General features: G+C 39.7%; 1 protein-coding gene across 1 annotated transcript in view; it reads right to left on the reverse strand.

The window, feature by feature from the left end:
• The window catches only part of PEX14 (peroxisomal biogenesis factor 14), a gene marked incomplete at its 5' end in the record, with an annotated part of 78144 nt that overhangs the window by 56248 nt on the left and 3304 nt on the right, over positions 1-18592 (reverse strand). Inside the window, one exon of the mRNA XM_082009386.1 lies at positions 14095-14142. Within this exon, the coding sequence (XP_081865512.1) occupies positions 14095-14142 (48 nt within the window). The remainder of the gene's footprint in view (positions 1-14094; positions 14143-18592) is intronic.

Below are 18592 nucleotides of genomic sequence, written 5' to 3' on the forward strand. Positions count from 1 at the left end.
ACATACGCATGTGCATGCAAAAACATAAATGCATGAGGAGAGATTCAGGTCCTCATTAAAAAATGGAATAAATAAGAATTCACCAAGGAATTCTGCCAGAGTCTGATTTCCAGATCTGGTTTTGCTGCATTCTTGCCCACAGCCTGCAGAGTTCTGGGTGCCTCCCTATCCTTCTCCAGCTGCACAGTCCTCTTCAAATTCAGACTTCTTGCACCTATAATTACTAGGTGCCCTGTGCCAGGCTCCTTTAATTAACCAACCCGACTCTTCTCCCTTTGGGATCAAACTAAGCTCTTTTTTATTAGTTCCATCATTAGTTCCATCAGTATCTAGGCCTAAGCAGGATACCTTATACCACTTCGTGAGTGGGGCTGTAGGGTGCAAATGACCTCCAAAGCACCTGCCTACAGAAGAGGCAAAGAAATCAAGGCTATGAATGAACCAACTGGAAATGGCATGAGGGGTGGATACGACACCTTTCAAACTTCATTACATCAGCAAAAATGACACAGCTCAAAATCCTCAGGAAAACACCTTGCATGAGAGGGACCTTGGTGTGCCAGTTAGGTGCTGCGACAGTGATGAAGGTGCTTCAATCCAAAGAGTAGAGGGGCGAGAACAGAATAAAACCCCTTATTTGTCATTACATTGGAGACAACCTTGTGATTTTCAGGGCTCCAAGAAAGAGCCTAACATTCCTGGTGAGCACTATTTCCCCAAGGCTCCCTCTCTCCAGCTGACACTGTCTCACCAACAGCTAGGATGGAGTCTGAATTACAGGTCCATGCAACGCCCTAGAAGAACAAGATCGCCATGTTACTGTTCACACTCAAGACTTCATGTCATTGTCTCCCAGGAGAACTGGCAGATCAGAGTCCAGATATTGTCCAAGCAGTTGTTCCCCCTACCCTGCATGGTACCACAGAACCTCTTGCAGGCAATTCTTTAGCATTTATTGGTATCTTACCTTCAGCCAAGACACTTTCATTCTCTGAAACTGTTTCACCTAATTTCTAGACAAACTGCAGCACTCATGCAAAAAAGAGATGGCAAAAAGCACACTGGCCTCTTCTGGACCATGAGATATTCTGCGTGTATATGTTCATGCATGTGGTGGAAAGAGAATGGGAGGTGAAAAGCAAAAGAGCTAGCTAATGTCTTGGGATTTCTTAGGACAGGCGGTCACTCTAGTTGCACAGCTTGACTTCCCCAGAGAGTTTTCTCAAGGAGAAACCAGCCATCGATCTTGGGACACACAACTTCCAGGACCGTTGCTTATCTCAGAACAGCTTCTGCCACGAATTCCTGAATGCGCTTTAATGTTTAAATTATTAAATGCATTAATGTATTTACATTATTCAAGTCTTATGTGCATTTTTCTAAGATAATTTATGTATAAGAGTTTGAATGTCCATGACTGTTAATGTCTACAACCCTTCCTGTTCATTATTGATTCTGGAAGGGGAAAAAAAAGGCAGTGTTTTAATGCCTTATTTTTAATGTATTAAGAGTCTGAATAAGTGCATTCTCTTTTTTCTTTTGTAATTTCATAATTTAAGTAGTGCATTTATTAAACTGACACAGTATGAATTGTGGTGAAGTCTGGCACAGGTCCATGCTGCCAACGCAGCCCAACCGACCATCACGCTACTCTGCAAATCAAGTACAAGCTCAGCTCCTCTTACGCCAGCTTTTACTCCCTACCTGAAATCAGAAGGGACAGAGACTACAAAGAATCCTTTTTTTTAAATACATTCTCTTTGCTATTTACATGGCTTTTCTCTGTCATCTCCGTTTTAAGTCAGTGAAAGTTTTCTTATGCTATTGATGAACTGGTTTAATGCAATTTCAATGAGCTCTGACACACATACTACAGTTAAAAATTTTCTACAGTACCTTTTAAGCCCAGTAGCTCCAAAGTTCATTCAAAAATCTAAACCGAATATAAGTTTGTTGTTTCTACACCACAGTTGCACACATCATAAAACTAAAAATTTGCCCATAGCTTAATGTTCACAGGCAAATTATATACAGAAATCAGGTCACCTCCAGTGATGAACCACAGTCACTTCTCGAGCAGAATGCAACAGCTGTTATGCGGTAGCTGGCCATCTTGCATGCCAGTTTGGGACAAAAATGCTATCACAGGTAACAGAAACTGCAAAAAAAATCAGCTAACACACAATAGAGCTACCTCCGCTCACTCCACCCACACATAAATGGTGTTGTATGGACATGCACTTTATTTATAAATTATGTGTAAATGCCTTAGATGTTTATAGCCAAAAATACTACTTTCAAAGTCCAGCTTTTACTGCCAGACAAATCCACTGCCAGCTGAGCCTACACAGAGCAACAGTGACACCCGATGGCTTTCAGTTTAACCTTCGGACATGCATTCCTCGCAAGAAGTATCCAGGGGCTCCATTTCCTCTGTCAGTATGGTAGCCCCAACTCAAACCACCTATCAGAACAACAACTCGTCAAGGAGCTAAGCTGCAGAGAGATAAAACTTGCTGTATGTAGGCACTGTATGTAATTATGAGTGTGTGCGTAAGTTTCACAGTACATTCTGCATAATTACAGCCTTCCCTGGCACAGTTGCCAGTGCGAGCATGAACACACACGCACACACATAATGTATGCTCAATATTGTGCATATGGACTTGGGAAAAGACAGAGAACAGTGAAAGTTGCTGGCTGTTGTTTTAAGAGCTGACTCTGCCATTTCTAAGGTTAAGTTTGTGTTTTTTTGCTACTCATTACCATTCTTTAACTGTTACAATTTATATCAGCATATAATGTTAAATAATTACAGGGAGCGGAGCTCACTCTAGCGAGGATATAAATGCGCTGTGGGATTCTACAGATTTAAACAAATAACACTCACAGCAGGGGGTGAGCAGATGAATTAGCATTAATATCCTGCCTGGGAGATCCCAGCGCAGTGTTATGGCTTAAATACAGATCTTTTCTGTAACAGTCAATATGACAGCTACTAGCAATACAGCCCGGTGCACTCACTAGTCAATATAGCAGCTGCATCTAAAAGAATGCCCTTGTAATCATCCATACAGCAGCCAGTTAAAATAAATAACTTCCCTTTAGCAGTCTATATCACAGCCAACTGCATTAAAACCTTCCCTTTTAAGGCCTATACAACAGTCAGCAAAATGGAAAAATTGGCATCCTTCTTGGCAGCTTCAGAGGCAAGTGAAGCATCAAATGGGCTAGAGACTGAATTCTCCTCTCATCTCTTGGGGGATGAGGGGGGTCCCTTCCATATTATGCTGGTGGGGAATCCTGCAATGTTGCTATCACAGCTTGCAGTTTAAGTTTTGAGAGAAGATGATTTAAGCCTCCAAAGCCATCACTTCACTATCTTTCACAGGCAATTACATTCACTTTAAAAAATAAAAACCAAAACCTATTTCTTTCTTGATCAGAATAACAAATCAGGTAGACCACAGCTGTCCAGGAGTAGCCAGCAATACTACGTATTTCCTCAGAGTAAAGGCAATATGTTTTTTCTAGCACTTTTACCACTAGAGAGATGCCCCATCTCAGTCTAAAAGCAGAACCTGAACTTGAACTCTCTGTTTTAAATCAGTAGCTGCTCTTTTACTCTCTAACAAGAAGCAACAGGCTGAGGTAAGCTAGGAGTCTACCAGCCTTGGACTATACCACTACACTTTATTTTGCAATAGCAATTGCAAAAGACCATATTATAAATCACGATAGAAATGGTTACAAAGCATCCAAATCTGAAAACTGAACTGGAGGAAAACCCATGACCACAATTAATTCTGTCATAAGGCCACTACATACAGTTTTTATATCTAGAGTCAAATTCTATTCTTACATACATAGATTTTTATACTGGTACACTCCATTCTTCTGTGATGGAGTGGCTGTAGATTTACACTGCAAATTAACTGACCTGCAAAACAAACCTGTAGAACTTTGACAAATTAAAACAACGCTTCTTGAAGCAAATTAGAAAGTAAAACACAAAAAACTCACAAGGCACTTAATACTGAGCTTATAGTTTACAAACTGTTGTACAAGCAGTAATAAATCTCTACAAAATGAACTGTGTACATATTTTAATATTTTCCATACTGCTAAGATATTTTATTGATAGGGAATTCTGCCACTAAAATACTACATTTGCGATCTTCTTATAAAAGACAGGAGATAGATGACAATTTTGTTAGAAATTGGAATGATAAAGCAGAAATGGCATTTATTCTTTAAAACTCCACAAATGAAAAACATCTGCCTGCTGTCTTTTTAAGAAACCTGTCCCTTTGGGTATATATTAAAAATCATAATCATAAACATAAACCAGGGACCTACAATCCCAACAGATGTTTGGCACCTGGAGCCTTTTCAAGTAATTGATCAAGACAATAAATATTTTTTCAGGTAACCAGAAAAAATTATCTCTAAAATCTTTCACATTGTCAATGTTTTAATTTATTTTATCTCAGATTTTAAGGGAAGACTTCAGCTACAAACACATTCCAGCTTATAGCCTACCAATTTAAAAATAAATACACACCACCCCTACTCCAGAAGTCATGGTTTGAAGCTTTGACCATATTTTGCAAAACGACAGTTATTAAAAACAACAAACATGCATCACAGTGAGTCATCTGGTTTCCAACTTCTGAGTCAAAAGGGGCTGATTCCACACAAACTGAAACCTGGCGCTCTGACTACTTGCATGTTTAACGATTTGTATCTCTGCACCACAGCTTCAGAACAGGATGTGGAAGAAAAGAATGAAAAGGAGATGGGAGAAAGGGGAGGGGAGGGGAAGAGAAAAAACACTTCTTTACTGGTCCCAGTGTCATTGCAAATAAAGACCATGTCAAGATTTAAACCATAATAATGGAAAGGCTATAAAGGTCCCTGCTATAATGTTTCCTCTGATATTCCCTTTCATAAAAGCTCTCTTTATGTTGCATGCTTTGCAATAATACATGTAATATTTGTGAACTAGCCCCGCTGGGGAAGCTGTATCATATGAAGCTTCACAGAATACAACATTAGAAGCTAGGCAATTCATTTACCAGTTCCTCAACTTTTGTTAGCTGCACCCATCTTCTTCAAGAGAATGCAACAAACATGAGGAGACGAGCAATCTAAAGCAACCTCTGAATATGTTTAGCTGGAAACAGATCTGTATGTACCAACACATGGACGTGCAGTACAGAGTTACCTCTGCCTCCAATGCAATACCTTTCTGGCTAAGACTAAAAGCCTCTTCCCAGATCCTACATGTATAAGCAAGAACCCCGAACTTGTTCACAGCTCTGCCAATCGGATCGATAGCATCCTGAGCTTCCTCTTGGCAAAGACAGTGAAGAACGTCAGTGCCAAGACTATCTGCACAACAGATCCCTGCCAGCACCAGCGCTCTGAGCCTCCTGATGGCAGTGCATAAACACATGCATGTGGGGTACTGGTTGCAATATCTCTTTTCATTTTGCATGTGCATAGCAAGACCCATTCACTTCAGGTAACACACTAGGCTGCATGGAGCTCAGCTCTGCCTTCCCAGAAGGAATGACCATCAGCAGCCTGAGGCACCTGCCTGCCTAGCACTAGAAGTATAGAGACCACCACCACCCCTGTAGGAATCTACAATCAGACTGGCGCTTTAGTGATGGATTTCCCAGGTGACCCGACACCACTACTTTGAAGCATACTGGGTGCTTGGTAGCTGACCATTAAAGTGAGAACCAAGTCCATCTTTACGGGATTGCAGCAACCTGATCTTGAGAAAGGGGTTGTCAAAACTACGGGGGGGGGGGGGGGGGGGGCTCGCCTCAGTCTTGACTGTAATTCTCAATCACTGCACAGAAAGTATTTATATCCTGTTGGCAGCATGTGTAACCAATGCGACTCTTCATGTCAGAGCTGTCAATTACAGGCTTGACTTATGAGGAAAGATTAAATGAGCTAAATATGTAGAGCTTGGCTAAGAGACGAGGATGGGGGTGGGGGAAAGGAGAAATGATGTGATAACTGTCTGCAAACATCTGAAGGGTGCAGATGCTTAAGGAGGAAAGGAATCATTTAGGGTGGCACACAAAACAAACAGGAGAAGCAAGCTGGAAGGAAGACACAGGAAATTCTCACTGTATGGCAGGGAAACTCCATTCCAGCAAGATGTAGAATTCTCTGCTGTAGAATTGTATCCCAAGGAATATCACCATTCAGGCCATTCAGATGCTTGACAAAACACTAGGAAGTTGACAGCAAAGGAAAACCCTGCTCTGAAGATGAAACAGATAATGTAAAAAAGTTGGGCATATTGTGAGCGTGGCTGAGATATGAAGCTATCTCTCTTGCTTCTCTCCAGCTGTAAAATTCTTTTACTAAAAAGCTGTGCATATTTTCATTGTTACTTTTCCAGAAGGGCAATTGTCAAAGTAGCAGTGGTGTGTTATGGGATCACAACTAGGAAGAGGACAATCATAACAAGAAGGGCTATGTAAACACGCATACAAAACCAAAACAACAAAAAAACTATTAAGATGTTTGGAAGGATTTTAAATGTAAGTGACATACAGAGAAATACAAGAAACGTGAAAAGCAAGGAAAGTCTCTTCTCCAGTTAAGTTGTTTAGGAACTCCCAATCTAACAATTATACCAACTCTCAACTTCCTAGCTTGGGAAATCTTGGTTCTGAAGGTGCTGGCATCAGAAGTAACCAAAGGATATATCCCTGTGCATCAAAGGTAAAGAAAGTTCTTTCGTGTTCTTGAATAAGCCATTCTGCCTTTTCTGCCTCAGCTACCTTACTTTTTAATGTGAAGATGCAACATATCCTTTGCTCTGAGGCACAACAAAAATGCCATAGACATTGCAAATTTTTCTTATGGCATGATCTCCCACGTAAAAGTAGGAGGAAGCCAAGAAGTGAAGAAAGTTATCACATGTAGGCAATTTTAATCTTATAAGAATCAATAGGTGTCACTAGACTCTTTTTGATTACAGTAACAATGACACAGGCAGCATCTGGATACGGGCAGAAGGAGTCCAAATGCTCAGTGGCATTAGAGATAGGAGAAGAATTAAGAATCTCTAGCAACACTTTCCAGGTTAGGAATTTAATAATGTGGAGTCAAGAGGCACCCTAAAGAACAAGTCTCCTGCAGAAAGTTATTTCAAGAAGCTAAAAAAGCAGACACTCCTGTGAAGTTCTTAAGCGGGTCCCTCCTCTCCCAAAGCAGAAAGAACTGTGGGCAATTGCTGCCCTCTACAAGTTGTTCTGCACATTGCATATTTTCCACACACATGTAGCTGAACTGTACTATTATCTCATCTTGATCCCATAACCCATCATTACCAAAGTGCACACTGTGCAGGCACCTCCTTGCTGTGTGCCATCACCTGTTTGAAATCAATAGGTACCCCTTCCGACAGCTGGGATGCACACAGCAAATGCTCCCAGTCTTTCGGAGCAGGCAGAGAGCTGGGCTGCCAACCGAGGCAGAACAGCCAGCTGATAGCAAAGCAGGCCATGATCTGTAAAAAATTTTTTTTAGGTGTAGCATGTTTAGACCTCCAAAACATCACGTGAACATAACAAAACAAATTAAATTCATTTTTCTCAAGGGGGAAATATCAAGCAATGTTAAGTATTTCCTAACTGGCTGCCAGTGGGTTTTTTCCCCATGTCACAAAGCACCATAGCTTCCATTTTACCTTCAGTGAGAGATCGGGATCTCTGGAAGTCAAATCATATCTAACATTAAAAAAAGATTCTAACATAACTCCTAGTACTTTATTTTCCTTGTGTATTTTGTAAAGAACAACTTAGAGTATTACAACTGTTTTAAAACCATCTTAAAATCTTTTGACCAGAAATGCTGGTTTGTCTGAAAAGCAAGCAGGAATTGCTTTCAGAGCTCTCTTCTGCACAAGTGCATAGAAAAGATTATAAGCTTCTAACTCACCGCACTGTTAGTAATAGAAAGCGACTGTACCTATCCTAGTTGTTATGCTGCCTCACCCACTAGCTCTAAAGTATCGTTTAACCTGTAAGCTCTTAGGGACAGACAAAGCCATTATTACATTTTGCACAGTCTGATAGGGTCTCAACCGGCTTTGGCCTGTAACTACTGCAAGTTTCTAGCTTTCATACATTAACATATAATGCTACAGTAGGAGTTATATCCCAAACTACTATAGTCCACCCTCTTAAAATTGGGATTTAAAAGAATTCCAAGAAAACTTTCCCATTGACCTCAGGCAATTTACCCTGAAGTGACAGTGTTCCTTTAACTATGCTCAGTAAGTAAATTTGCATCTGCATGTTTTGCATATACTAATATATTTGTCTAAATCAACAGAGTAAAAGGAATTGACAGATTAAGTGAGTACATTTTGCATGAAGAACAAAAGAAGTCAATGAACACACAGAAGAAAGAGACAAAAACAGGCAAAAAACCAATTCATCTCAAACTTATCAGAAGGTCAAACACAAGAGAGGTCTGCTTAGTAAATCACTGAATCTATTTGCAGCAAACCAGAAGATATCGTGTAAGGCAGTCGCACACCTCTGGCTCTCTGCTCCTGGCCCAGTAAAACTGAAATCTGCACAGCAATTCCCTCCACAGCCTGATGGCATTACTGTCCAGCACTGGGAATCCACAGCAACACATTCAGGACCTCCCCAAACAAGCAAGCATTATCACACCACTAGGGTTACTGCGTGTACGGGAGGTCACAAAGCTGATAGTCTCTTCTCTCTCCTGCTGACAGTGGTAAATTATCCTGACTAATGTTTCGCTGGGGGCTGTAAGTTAGTTGCCTACTGACTCTGGCTGTCTGGAAATCCCTTCTGGATAGATTTACTTTTAGAGAAGCGTTCTGTGTAGGCCACGACTCCGAACAAACCCACTGTGGCAGACACAAAATTTGTACAGTAAACAGGTATAAATCTTAAACAATAAAGAGTGGGAAAATGGAAAGAAAAACTGTGATAGGGAGTGTCCTTCCAATACGCTGCAGTCCCTCACATCATTTCTGGAAACAAAAGTCCTTCTGAAAAAAAAAATCACATTTTTCTGCAAATCTAGACTAGGCTCTTTGAACTTTAAAAGAAAGGGTAAAGATACAACATGGTATCCCTTGTGTAAGAAAGTATTCTAGAAAACAAAGTATGAGTTTTTCAGTGAAAATACCTTTCTTGTCTTCATTTCAAACAACAATTTCAGGCAAAGGAGAATCTTCAAAAAATTCACATATATCTCATTTTCTGTAGGGTTTGATACAGCAAAAAGAGTTCTACTACTTTGTAAGAAGAAGAGGGACATGGATTCTCAATGTGACCGAAGATTTCTTCATTAAAAGTGGATTCTGAGTACTCTTAACTAACATTAGCCCCAACAAGCTCTTTCAAATCTTACAACAAAGTTCTGTAACCTTTCCTCATTCCCACTCATGGTTATGTTCACATACTTAAAGACAACGGTATTATTAGTGTTAGGCTCCATCAATTTCTAATTACACCAGTTAGAGCTAAAAGTGGTCAAACTCAAAATCTCGATTGCAAAGCTCCTTCCTCAGAAACCTAAGTAAAATTCTCTTTAACCATAGCCTACTTAAGAGGAAGCTTAACAGAACAGGTAAGGCTTAAAAGGAGGCAGTGAAACAGTGAGGATCTAGTAATTCTGTTGTCTGTCAGTGAATGCCAAGTATCCAAATCGAGGCAGCTGAGAAAAGGGTAACTAACTGTCCAGTTTCGGTTTCAAAAGTTTTATCCATTATAAATACATACCACAAATTTTACTGGCTTACTTCAAGGAAACCTAGCAACTGAACACAAAAAAAATACAGGAACTAAATATGTCCTAACCAAGCCCCAGCATGATGGCTTCAATTTCAGATCTCAACTGATGGTTCAGGAAATGAAAGATACAAAAACCGAATGAGGTCAGCATGGACATACTGACTGATGTAATTGTGCCTGTGGACAGACGATGGATACAGAAATGTCAAGTCTCTTCTGCTCTTCATTTTTGTCACTATTCCTCAATCACCAGAAAAGTAGTCAAAACCAGAAAAAGGATGAACTAAACAAGTAGCAGTATACTGCAATCACTTTAAAAAAAAATGTATTACACATGCAAGGCTAGAGGCTTTTCCAAAGACATAAAACAGGTAGAATCAAGCCCCTGAAATGGAAATTACCTCATTTACCAGGCCAACAGAGTAGGTCTCACATTTATGCCACCAACTTGCTGGATGAACCTGGCTAACAGTTAACCTGTATATCTCAGTTAGCTTTTCTAGAAAATGGAGTTAACACAGACATATTCCCTAAACACGGTAATTAATATCTGCAGTGTACCCTATGATGTTTGCACAAAAAGGGGTGTTAAAAGTATTCTGGCCATTATCATGACCCTTAAAAATTTGAAAATCAGTTTAAGAAAGGGTGGGGAAAAGCCATGAGAGCTCCAGCACATACCAACAAACTCAACACTAATTGCTAGAGAGACAGGAGTAATTCTTGTTACCTTGTACCTTTCATCAGCCTGTAAAAAAGGAAATAAAATGTCCGTATTTCAGTGCTAACTGCTATCATCTGCAGCAAGAAACAGAAAAAAACAGCACATGCTAGAAATAAAAGAAGTTAAATAATCCTGCAAAAGAAAATACCCTGCTCCTCATACCATGATCCAGCGATTTTGTAACTTAGTGAGAAACCAAGAGTGTTTTACATTTACAACCAGTACTTTTATATTTACAACTAGTACTTCTTCCAGATACCAAGCACCAGCAAAGGAATGAGTGTGGCAGAAAAACAAAACAACAAACAAGCAGCATGTGGAATGGCCTCACTTACAAGCTCTGCTTTCCTTTGGTTTTTCCTACAACTCAGGCCCATGTTAGGGGGTCTCATATGTATAGCCTTCATAGTGGTAATTTAGACTGCAGCAGATTTGGCAGAAAGCAAGGGCCAATGGCAAATGTATTCAAGCTCTTGAAAACATCTCAAAAGCAGCACAGTATGGTTAAAGAGCTGCAAGATGCTGCTAGGGAGATGCAAAACAAGTTAAAAAGCGAAGCAGAAAAGACGACATAATAACACTAAAGAGAAAAATTAGACCAAAGAAAGTCAGATTTGAGAAGAAAAGGGAATTTTCTAATGCTTTAACCTCACGAGAAAGGGGTTTTGTCCTATGTAGTTACATCTTTTGCACATCCCAGGACTTGGCTTTGAATGGCTGCAAAAAGACAAACCTATTCCAATTCCACAAGTGTTCAGAGGATTATCAGAGGTGGCTGCACATACAAGCAGAAAGGGATGCAGCAGTGTTCACTGATAAGCTGGACTCAAGGAGAAGTTGATCCTGCACTGACGATGACAAACGTGGCTGTAAACAGCAGCAGAGCGAGATGCTGACACTCTGCTAACACAAGGTTACACTTCCCACTATGGAGCTACACGGCAAATTTTAATGGGCCAAGACCGACAGCTAGGGAAATGAGTGTCCGCTCTCTGCTACAAAAATTATAGCTTTTCCCATCCCCCTCCCACTCATTCTCCACTGGCAGTACTGTAACACAATGACCTCTTACTAGGGAGTATTTTTCAGTTGGGACAGTTTATTGTAAGGACACCGGACAACTCAAGGGATTAACGGCATGTACGAGTTCTTTTCTCCAGTTTGGTAGTTCAAAACATCAAAAGTGGGTTGAAGAGAGAGAAATTAGGAGTGTGACATGAGTTTGTAGGGCTCCATTCTGAAGGCCTCAGTAAGGCCATTAAAACTCAGCAAGGTATGTTCTGAAGACCCAAAATGCAGGACACATTGCATGACACACAATATGATGTGTCAGATTGCATCTGCTACATGATGTTACAGAATGCTGAAGTCCTCTTGCAAACAATTAGAAATCATTGCTTCTCCTAGATTCCTGGTGAAAGCCGCAGGCTGTGGGGGTACAGACTACACAGAAGACAGTGCCAGTGAGCCCAAAGCAGAAGGTATTTAGCACCATTCAGGATACAGTGCCCATTAGAATCACAAATACAATACAAAACCAGTTTGAGCCTATAATGAGATCTGCTGATACAATGCAAAACGTTTTAATTCTATGGCTTTCTCATACTTGTGCATAACACCACTGATATGTTCCAAACACGTCTCAGTTCTATGAAGCACTGAGTACTTTCAGTCATCGATTAAGTCAAAAAAGGTGAGGGTTCCAAGCAGAATCTGGTCATGAGACTCTTTTCTCCCTCCTCTGGATTCTGTAAGTCTTCTTCAACTGCTTAACACCAGATCTGAAGTCATCAATGATATGCCTGAGCACATGGCTTTCCCCTACAGAGCCATTTGTTGGATTTTTGCCACAGTTTGTTCTGGTGTCTCCATAAACATTTTTATGACATGGCGCCATGTGCCTACAAGTCTGCTTTATGGACTGGGATCTACTGCATGCATTAGAAGGCAGCATGCATGATCCTGGATACAGAGAAGCCACAGTAGTGTGGTGGAAGTTAGGTCATCTGGCTTACAGAACTGAACTGCTCATTTAATAAGGCTTCTACACATACTCAGCTGGAAGCAATAATGACTCGTAAGCAAACGTGACAAAGACTGTGAGAGTTTAATATAAAAAAAAAAAAAAAAAGGAAAAAATAAGGAGAAAACCTCCACCTTTCAAAGGGCTCTAATTAGCTCACATGCAAGACTCAGCATTGTGGGAGTAAAGTTTATGTTGGAGTTCTTTAAATATATAAATATTTTTATGTGGTAGGAATATACACCTATACAGAAAGATATACAACTGCTATGTGCTTCCTCTGAGCATTCTTCAGTTGCATATGGAGTAAGAAATTAATTAAATCAAAGGTAATATTATAATTTGCCTTGAGAAAGAGAATGACCTGTTGACCAGCACAGGCTGCCTTCTATGACCTTCCGGGTGGCCAGGGGAAGGGAGGGGGCAGAAACCAACTCTCAAAAAAACCAAACCTCCAAATCCATCACGAGGAACATGGTGTCAATAACATACTCAGGTAATCTCACGTACAGATGTCTTTGCAATTAAGGAATGGCACAGTCTTACTAGACTAGAGAGATTTTCACTGCAGAGCTTAACAGAATTCATGAACAGCCCTTTCATTATCCGCATTTTACTGACCCTTGCCAGTTCACAGTCTTCATTCACATGTCTCTCCTTTAAAAATCATCTCCTGGATTCTCCAGATAAGAATTACAATGTAAAAATACTTCCATGTGGACAGTGCCACACCATTACGGAAAGTACTTTAGTCTCCTCACTGCAAACAGCTTGTATTCACTATGATCACCAAATGAAAGCCAGAGAAGAAACTCAACTAGAGATTTATATGTTTAGGATAATAACATGGGCTAAGAATCTTGGCAAGGTTTTGACTGAGTTATAGATGGCTGAAGAGGAAGGAAAGAAAAAAAAAAAAAGGAAAAAGGTTGTAAAAAAATATATACTGCAGCTCCAGAGAGTGGTGGCTCATTTCCCACTCTGTGTCACCATAAAAAACAAAACAAGGTTCTCTTAGTTATCCTCATACAGAAAAAATCTCAGAGCTCTTTCCAAAACAGTTCTAGAGTGAAAACATTGGATCACATGCACTGCCAGCTGCCAGACACTTCGAAGCTCATTCTGAGTGCATCTGAATATAAAGACAGCTTGAATGAGGTCTCTGAGCAGCAGAAGGGTTTTTATTAGACAATAGCACTAAGAATCTTACTTTAAATGATGCTGCACAGGTCTTTCTTCAGATTCTTTTATTAAACAAGCACTGATCAAGAGCATACGTTGCGCATACTTAGGACAGGCAGTCCATGCTCAAGGACAACTCTCTGGCCTAGGTGACCCATGTCTAACTCCAGAAAGGCAGTTATGGCTATGGGTCAGAATTCAGAGGTCAACAGCAGGGCAACATAAGGCAGTTTACACCTTTTTCACAGAGCAACAAAGCAAAACAATGGATGCAAAACGATGCAGCAAAGAGAACAACTCATGCATATTATATTATCAGCAAGAAATTATATGCTGCTTCTTGAAGAACTTACCAGTGGCTCCCGAGATGCTGCATTTTCAGTTGCAGGGCAGGAGCCGGCCTGTAAAGCAAAAAGAAGAGTGAGGTTACATTGCCGCCTGATGGACACCATTAGAAATACTTGTCTGTTACGACCACTCTTCCTACGAGCAGGATTTAGGCACACACACTTGTTTCTGCTATCAGTAGCAGTTATGTGATGGACTAAAGACAAAAAGGTCATAATCACAGAAAAAAAAACGTTCCAGCAGTCCCCATTTAAAACAACAGAATTCGCAGAATCTGCAGAACTTGCTTTAAGGACCCAGCAGTTAAAGAGACAGAGAGACTACTAAGAGATGTCGTGAAAGAAACGTTCACCGTAATTCAAATTCTGAAATACACGGCGCAGTGAACAAACACAGCATTAAACTGTGACTCCCTCTGCTAAACTCTTGGTTGCAACTCTTGTCACATCACTTGGTATAAGACAGGACATTTTCATCATATATGAAATGAGGATAATAACTTGCCTGTCTCAGTTAAAGTACTTGATATCCACAAAGAATTCTGTGATACTAAGGGGAAGAAATGCTGCAGAAGCCCAAAGTACTGCTATTGAAGTGGATTCAACAGTACCTCTTTGATTCCATGTTCACTTTCTCCTCTCTAGAAGGACTAAACTTAATTTGACACTGAGCTTCTCCCACTTCTGTGATCCAGTAATGCACCCTTTGTTTTCTGCACTATTCTAAAGACTTCAAAACACCCATGATTTAACTAAACCTCACAAAATGTCAGCAATACCAGTACCATCCTTGTTTCCCACAAATTAAGAGACGTCAATTTTAGGGCAGATGCTGAACACCTTACCTTGCACACTAGGAAAGGGTGGTACACAGGAGGAAAGCAAAACTATTTTGATTAAAGCAGAACAGCAAGACAAAGATTGGACTAGACTTAAAATTCAGGAGCTTCCCTCTCTAGGCTCACCTGCAGTTTTGCTCACATTCACTCATTTGTCAAGAAAAGGCATAACATTTTAGCATAGTCCCATGTTTTACAAAATTAGTCTCTGTGCTTTCCTTCACTGACAAAAAAAAAAAAGCAGTTTGATCTCTGAGTAACTAGCATGTATCAGCTCTCCCAAGGTAGGCACACCTAAGCTTTACCATAAAATACACTTATGTTGGTCAACCATCTACTTTCAGATGGGATTCACATAATGTTAAGATGGTCTAAACCATACTGCCTTCAGTGATGCTTTTTTTTAATCTTAGAAGAGCTGACACATACTGGTTCAATGGTAAAAAAATGCAGATTTTTAGTAATGAAGACAAGTTTTGAGGCTCAGTTAGAGAAAGGGGATCCTATTCATTAAGTATAGGGAAAGATACAACTTTCAAGTGATAGCATCAAGGTCCTTAAGTGACTATTTGTCCTCCAATTCTATTAATCACTTTTATACAATATACCACAACTTAAAAGTATCTCAAGATTTTTTTCACATCTACAAAATAAGCAAAAATTATAGATAAAGTATTTACCACAAGAGGGTGCCAGAAACTCAAATATACTGCAACTCAGCTGCTTCCAGACATAAGCATCATCACCAGGGCCCAGCCAGATCTCACAGCTAGGCAATGAAGTTATAGAGGCAATTCTCTGTAGAGGCCCTTAGGCTCTTCATGTGCAGTCATCATCATTTTTGTTACTCCACTATGTATCTGCAAAAATTTCAGCCTCTAAGAACTCAATTGACATTATCACTGCAAATATCAGCTTCAACACCATACTGGAAGTCACACTGCCCGGTGTGTCTGTAGTGGAGACAATGCTATGTGATACCAAGAAAAGGGCACTTCCCTCTTCAACCGTGTCACTGGCTTCCCATTTTTATATGCATAGTATGTCTGCTTTCAAATCTTTTATAGCTGGATGAAAGAAAAATAAGGAACAGTCTCACAATCCATCCACTCCTCCAGAAATATGGAAAACATCTGAGAATCAACACAAGAATATGGCTTGCCTGATTTATTAATAAGTTAACTGAACCTGTTAGGGTTGTGGATAAACTTATTTGGTGCATACACTCTATTTTATTTCTTCAGTCAAATCACAGGACTAACACAGGTATCTTACTATGGCTAATACTCTAAAGTATCGGTGCCTGATTCATAGCACACGGAAGTCAAAGAAAAGAAGAAAAGATTCTCATCAAATTCAGTTAGCACAGGATCAGAACGGCTTAGAAGAGGCAAAGAGCAGCACTGATAACATTCCTGATGAATACTTCAAAAAAATACCTATAGGTGTTAACTACTATTTCCATGGAATTATTTCATCCAGCCACTTGCATTGTGTTGAGTGTTCTAAGAATATACTATTTTGCTCTTCTGTAGCATGTTTCAAGGAAAATTCAAAGCATTTTAACTACTTAAGCTGACTTTGCAAACAGAAGAACTACAGATGTGTGATGCAAACAGTAAAGTCACAAAGGCAGACAAGAAGAAAGAAACCACCACAGAATTCATATCCTCAGAAAATTCCCAGAGCATCCTAAGTACTAGAGCTTGTATGTTCTGCCCTAAGGAGCTGCACTAGTATTTATGAGTTGTCACTCCACACAAAATTTGACCAATGTGGGAAACTGCACAGAGAAGGATCTGAAATGAAGCCTAGGTTACTGTGAGAAAATATGTATTATATTGACAGGTAAGAATCTTGATCCTGGAGGCAAATACTCAAAAATTCTGACACGTGCTTGTACATAACCTGATATATATATGATGAGTTGGATAATTGATGGTACTTTGACTGCATTGTCCAAAGCTACCGACATATTAAATGAAGCTACATTTTCCTTCCAGCAAGACGTCCAAGTACAAGGCATAGTGTAACAGCAAAGGAACTAGTCTTATAAGGTAGGGGACAGTAACCCTCCAGAACATGTTAGTTCTGAGACAAGTCAGGGAAGATTCCATCCCTTCCACATGATAGTTGTTCAAAAGACTGTACTTAATGAAAACAATGGACATCACAGTCCAGAGACCGTTTATCTTCACCTAAAAATAATCTTTTAAGGCAGAGAATCCAGAGGCTTAACAGTCAAGAGCTACAGGCAGGTGGGGAGGAAAATCTAGCTATATATTGACTAACAATGCAACTAGGGAATTAAGTCTCTGGAACTACTAATCAGGCATCTTTCAACATCTGTGAAATTAGCTTTTAACTGCTTCCTCACATGAAGAAAAAACACAGCTAGACGGTAGACTCAATCCAAAGTGGGTATAATGAAGCTTTAAAAAGAAAGCAAATAAGATTTGGGCCTTAGTACTCTGCTTGCTTGTCCACTAAACCGCATGTAAGAACACCACCAACTATAAAAGATGTTGGAACATCAATGCATTCTGTTCACCTTACCATCTCTCCTTTCTCAGTCTCTTAAATTTATATGTAGTCTGTTTTTAGCATAGTGAGCCTTCCAATGTTACAAAACAAAAGAATCCCACATACAGAATCCACTCTGCTTATCCTGTCTCAATGGCTGCACTTCCATTTTGGTACCAACTCAAATTCGGCCATTGACTTTAACAATTTCAAGCCTTTTATGACTCACACACATCAGCTACATGCTGGCTTCCAGGCTACAGGATTCTCAGCTTCTGCACATAATTGTACAGGTAGCATTTTGTGTCTCAAGCTAAGCAGCTTGGAAAAATGTAGACATATTTATCTAAATCAACAACACTACTGCCAATTAATGTTAAAGAATTTCAATTTCTCTCACACTACTGGGATTTACAGTTAAATGGAATACCAGAGGCCTGGGTTGCTGGCTGGCTGAGCCAAGAAGACTGACCAAATATACTGCTAAAGGCTTCAGCATCAACGAAATACTGATAGCCAAGAAAAATTGGAAATTGGTTATTCTGTTCACAAGCTATACCATCATCTTGCTCTTCCCTTTCTTTTACCATAAGGAATAGTAAGAGAGACATGGGATCTTTTCTTCTGTTTTTTTTTTAGTAGAGACATTGCTCAAAGGCCCAAGGAACACAATTTCTAAACAAAACGAAGTATTTTAAAGTCTCTGGTAGAAATGTTTATTGCCTTTAGAATATAATTCTATCTATGTAAATGATTTCATTCAAGTTGCAACACTCCCCCCCCCCCCCAATGCTTGAGGCAATATATTAATTCATGAGAATGAGAAAATTAAACTAAGAAAAACAGACAATAAGATAAAAGGTATCTGACACTCCCTTTTCAGCATCTAAACTAACTAGATTTGTAATAGAAAACACAACAGAACCCAACCATAAACATGTTAAGCAAGGCAGCACCACTACTCATATGTTATGTTGAATGCTTGGCAATAAATAAACAAATCTCATCAGTGATAGAAAGTAAATATTTTTTTAAATTCTCTAAACATTTAGTGTGTAATGGGGACAACTTTTTCCATGCATTGATAAGTGTCAAAACAGCAACAGTTGCATAAGAGGAGTGCCATTTACATTCTGCTAGAC

Source organism: Phaethon aethereus (assembly GCF_964289735.1).
Source record: "Phaethon aethereus genome assembly, chromosome: 21".
NCBI classification, from domain to species: domain Eukaryota; kingdom Metazoa; phylum Chordata; class Aves; order Phaethontiformes; family Phaethontidae; genus Phaethon; species Phaethon aethereus.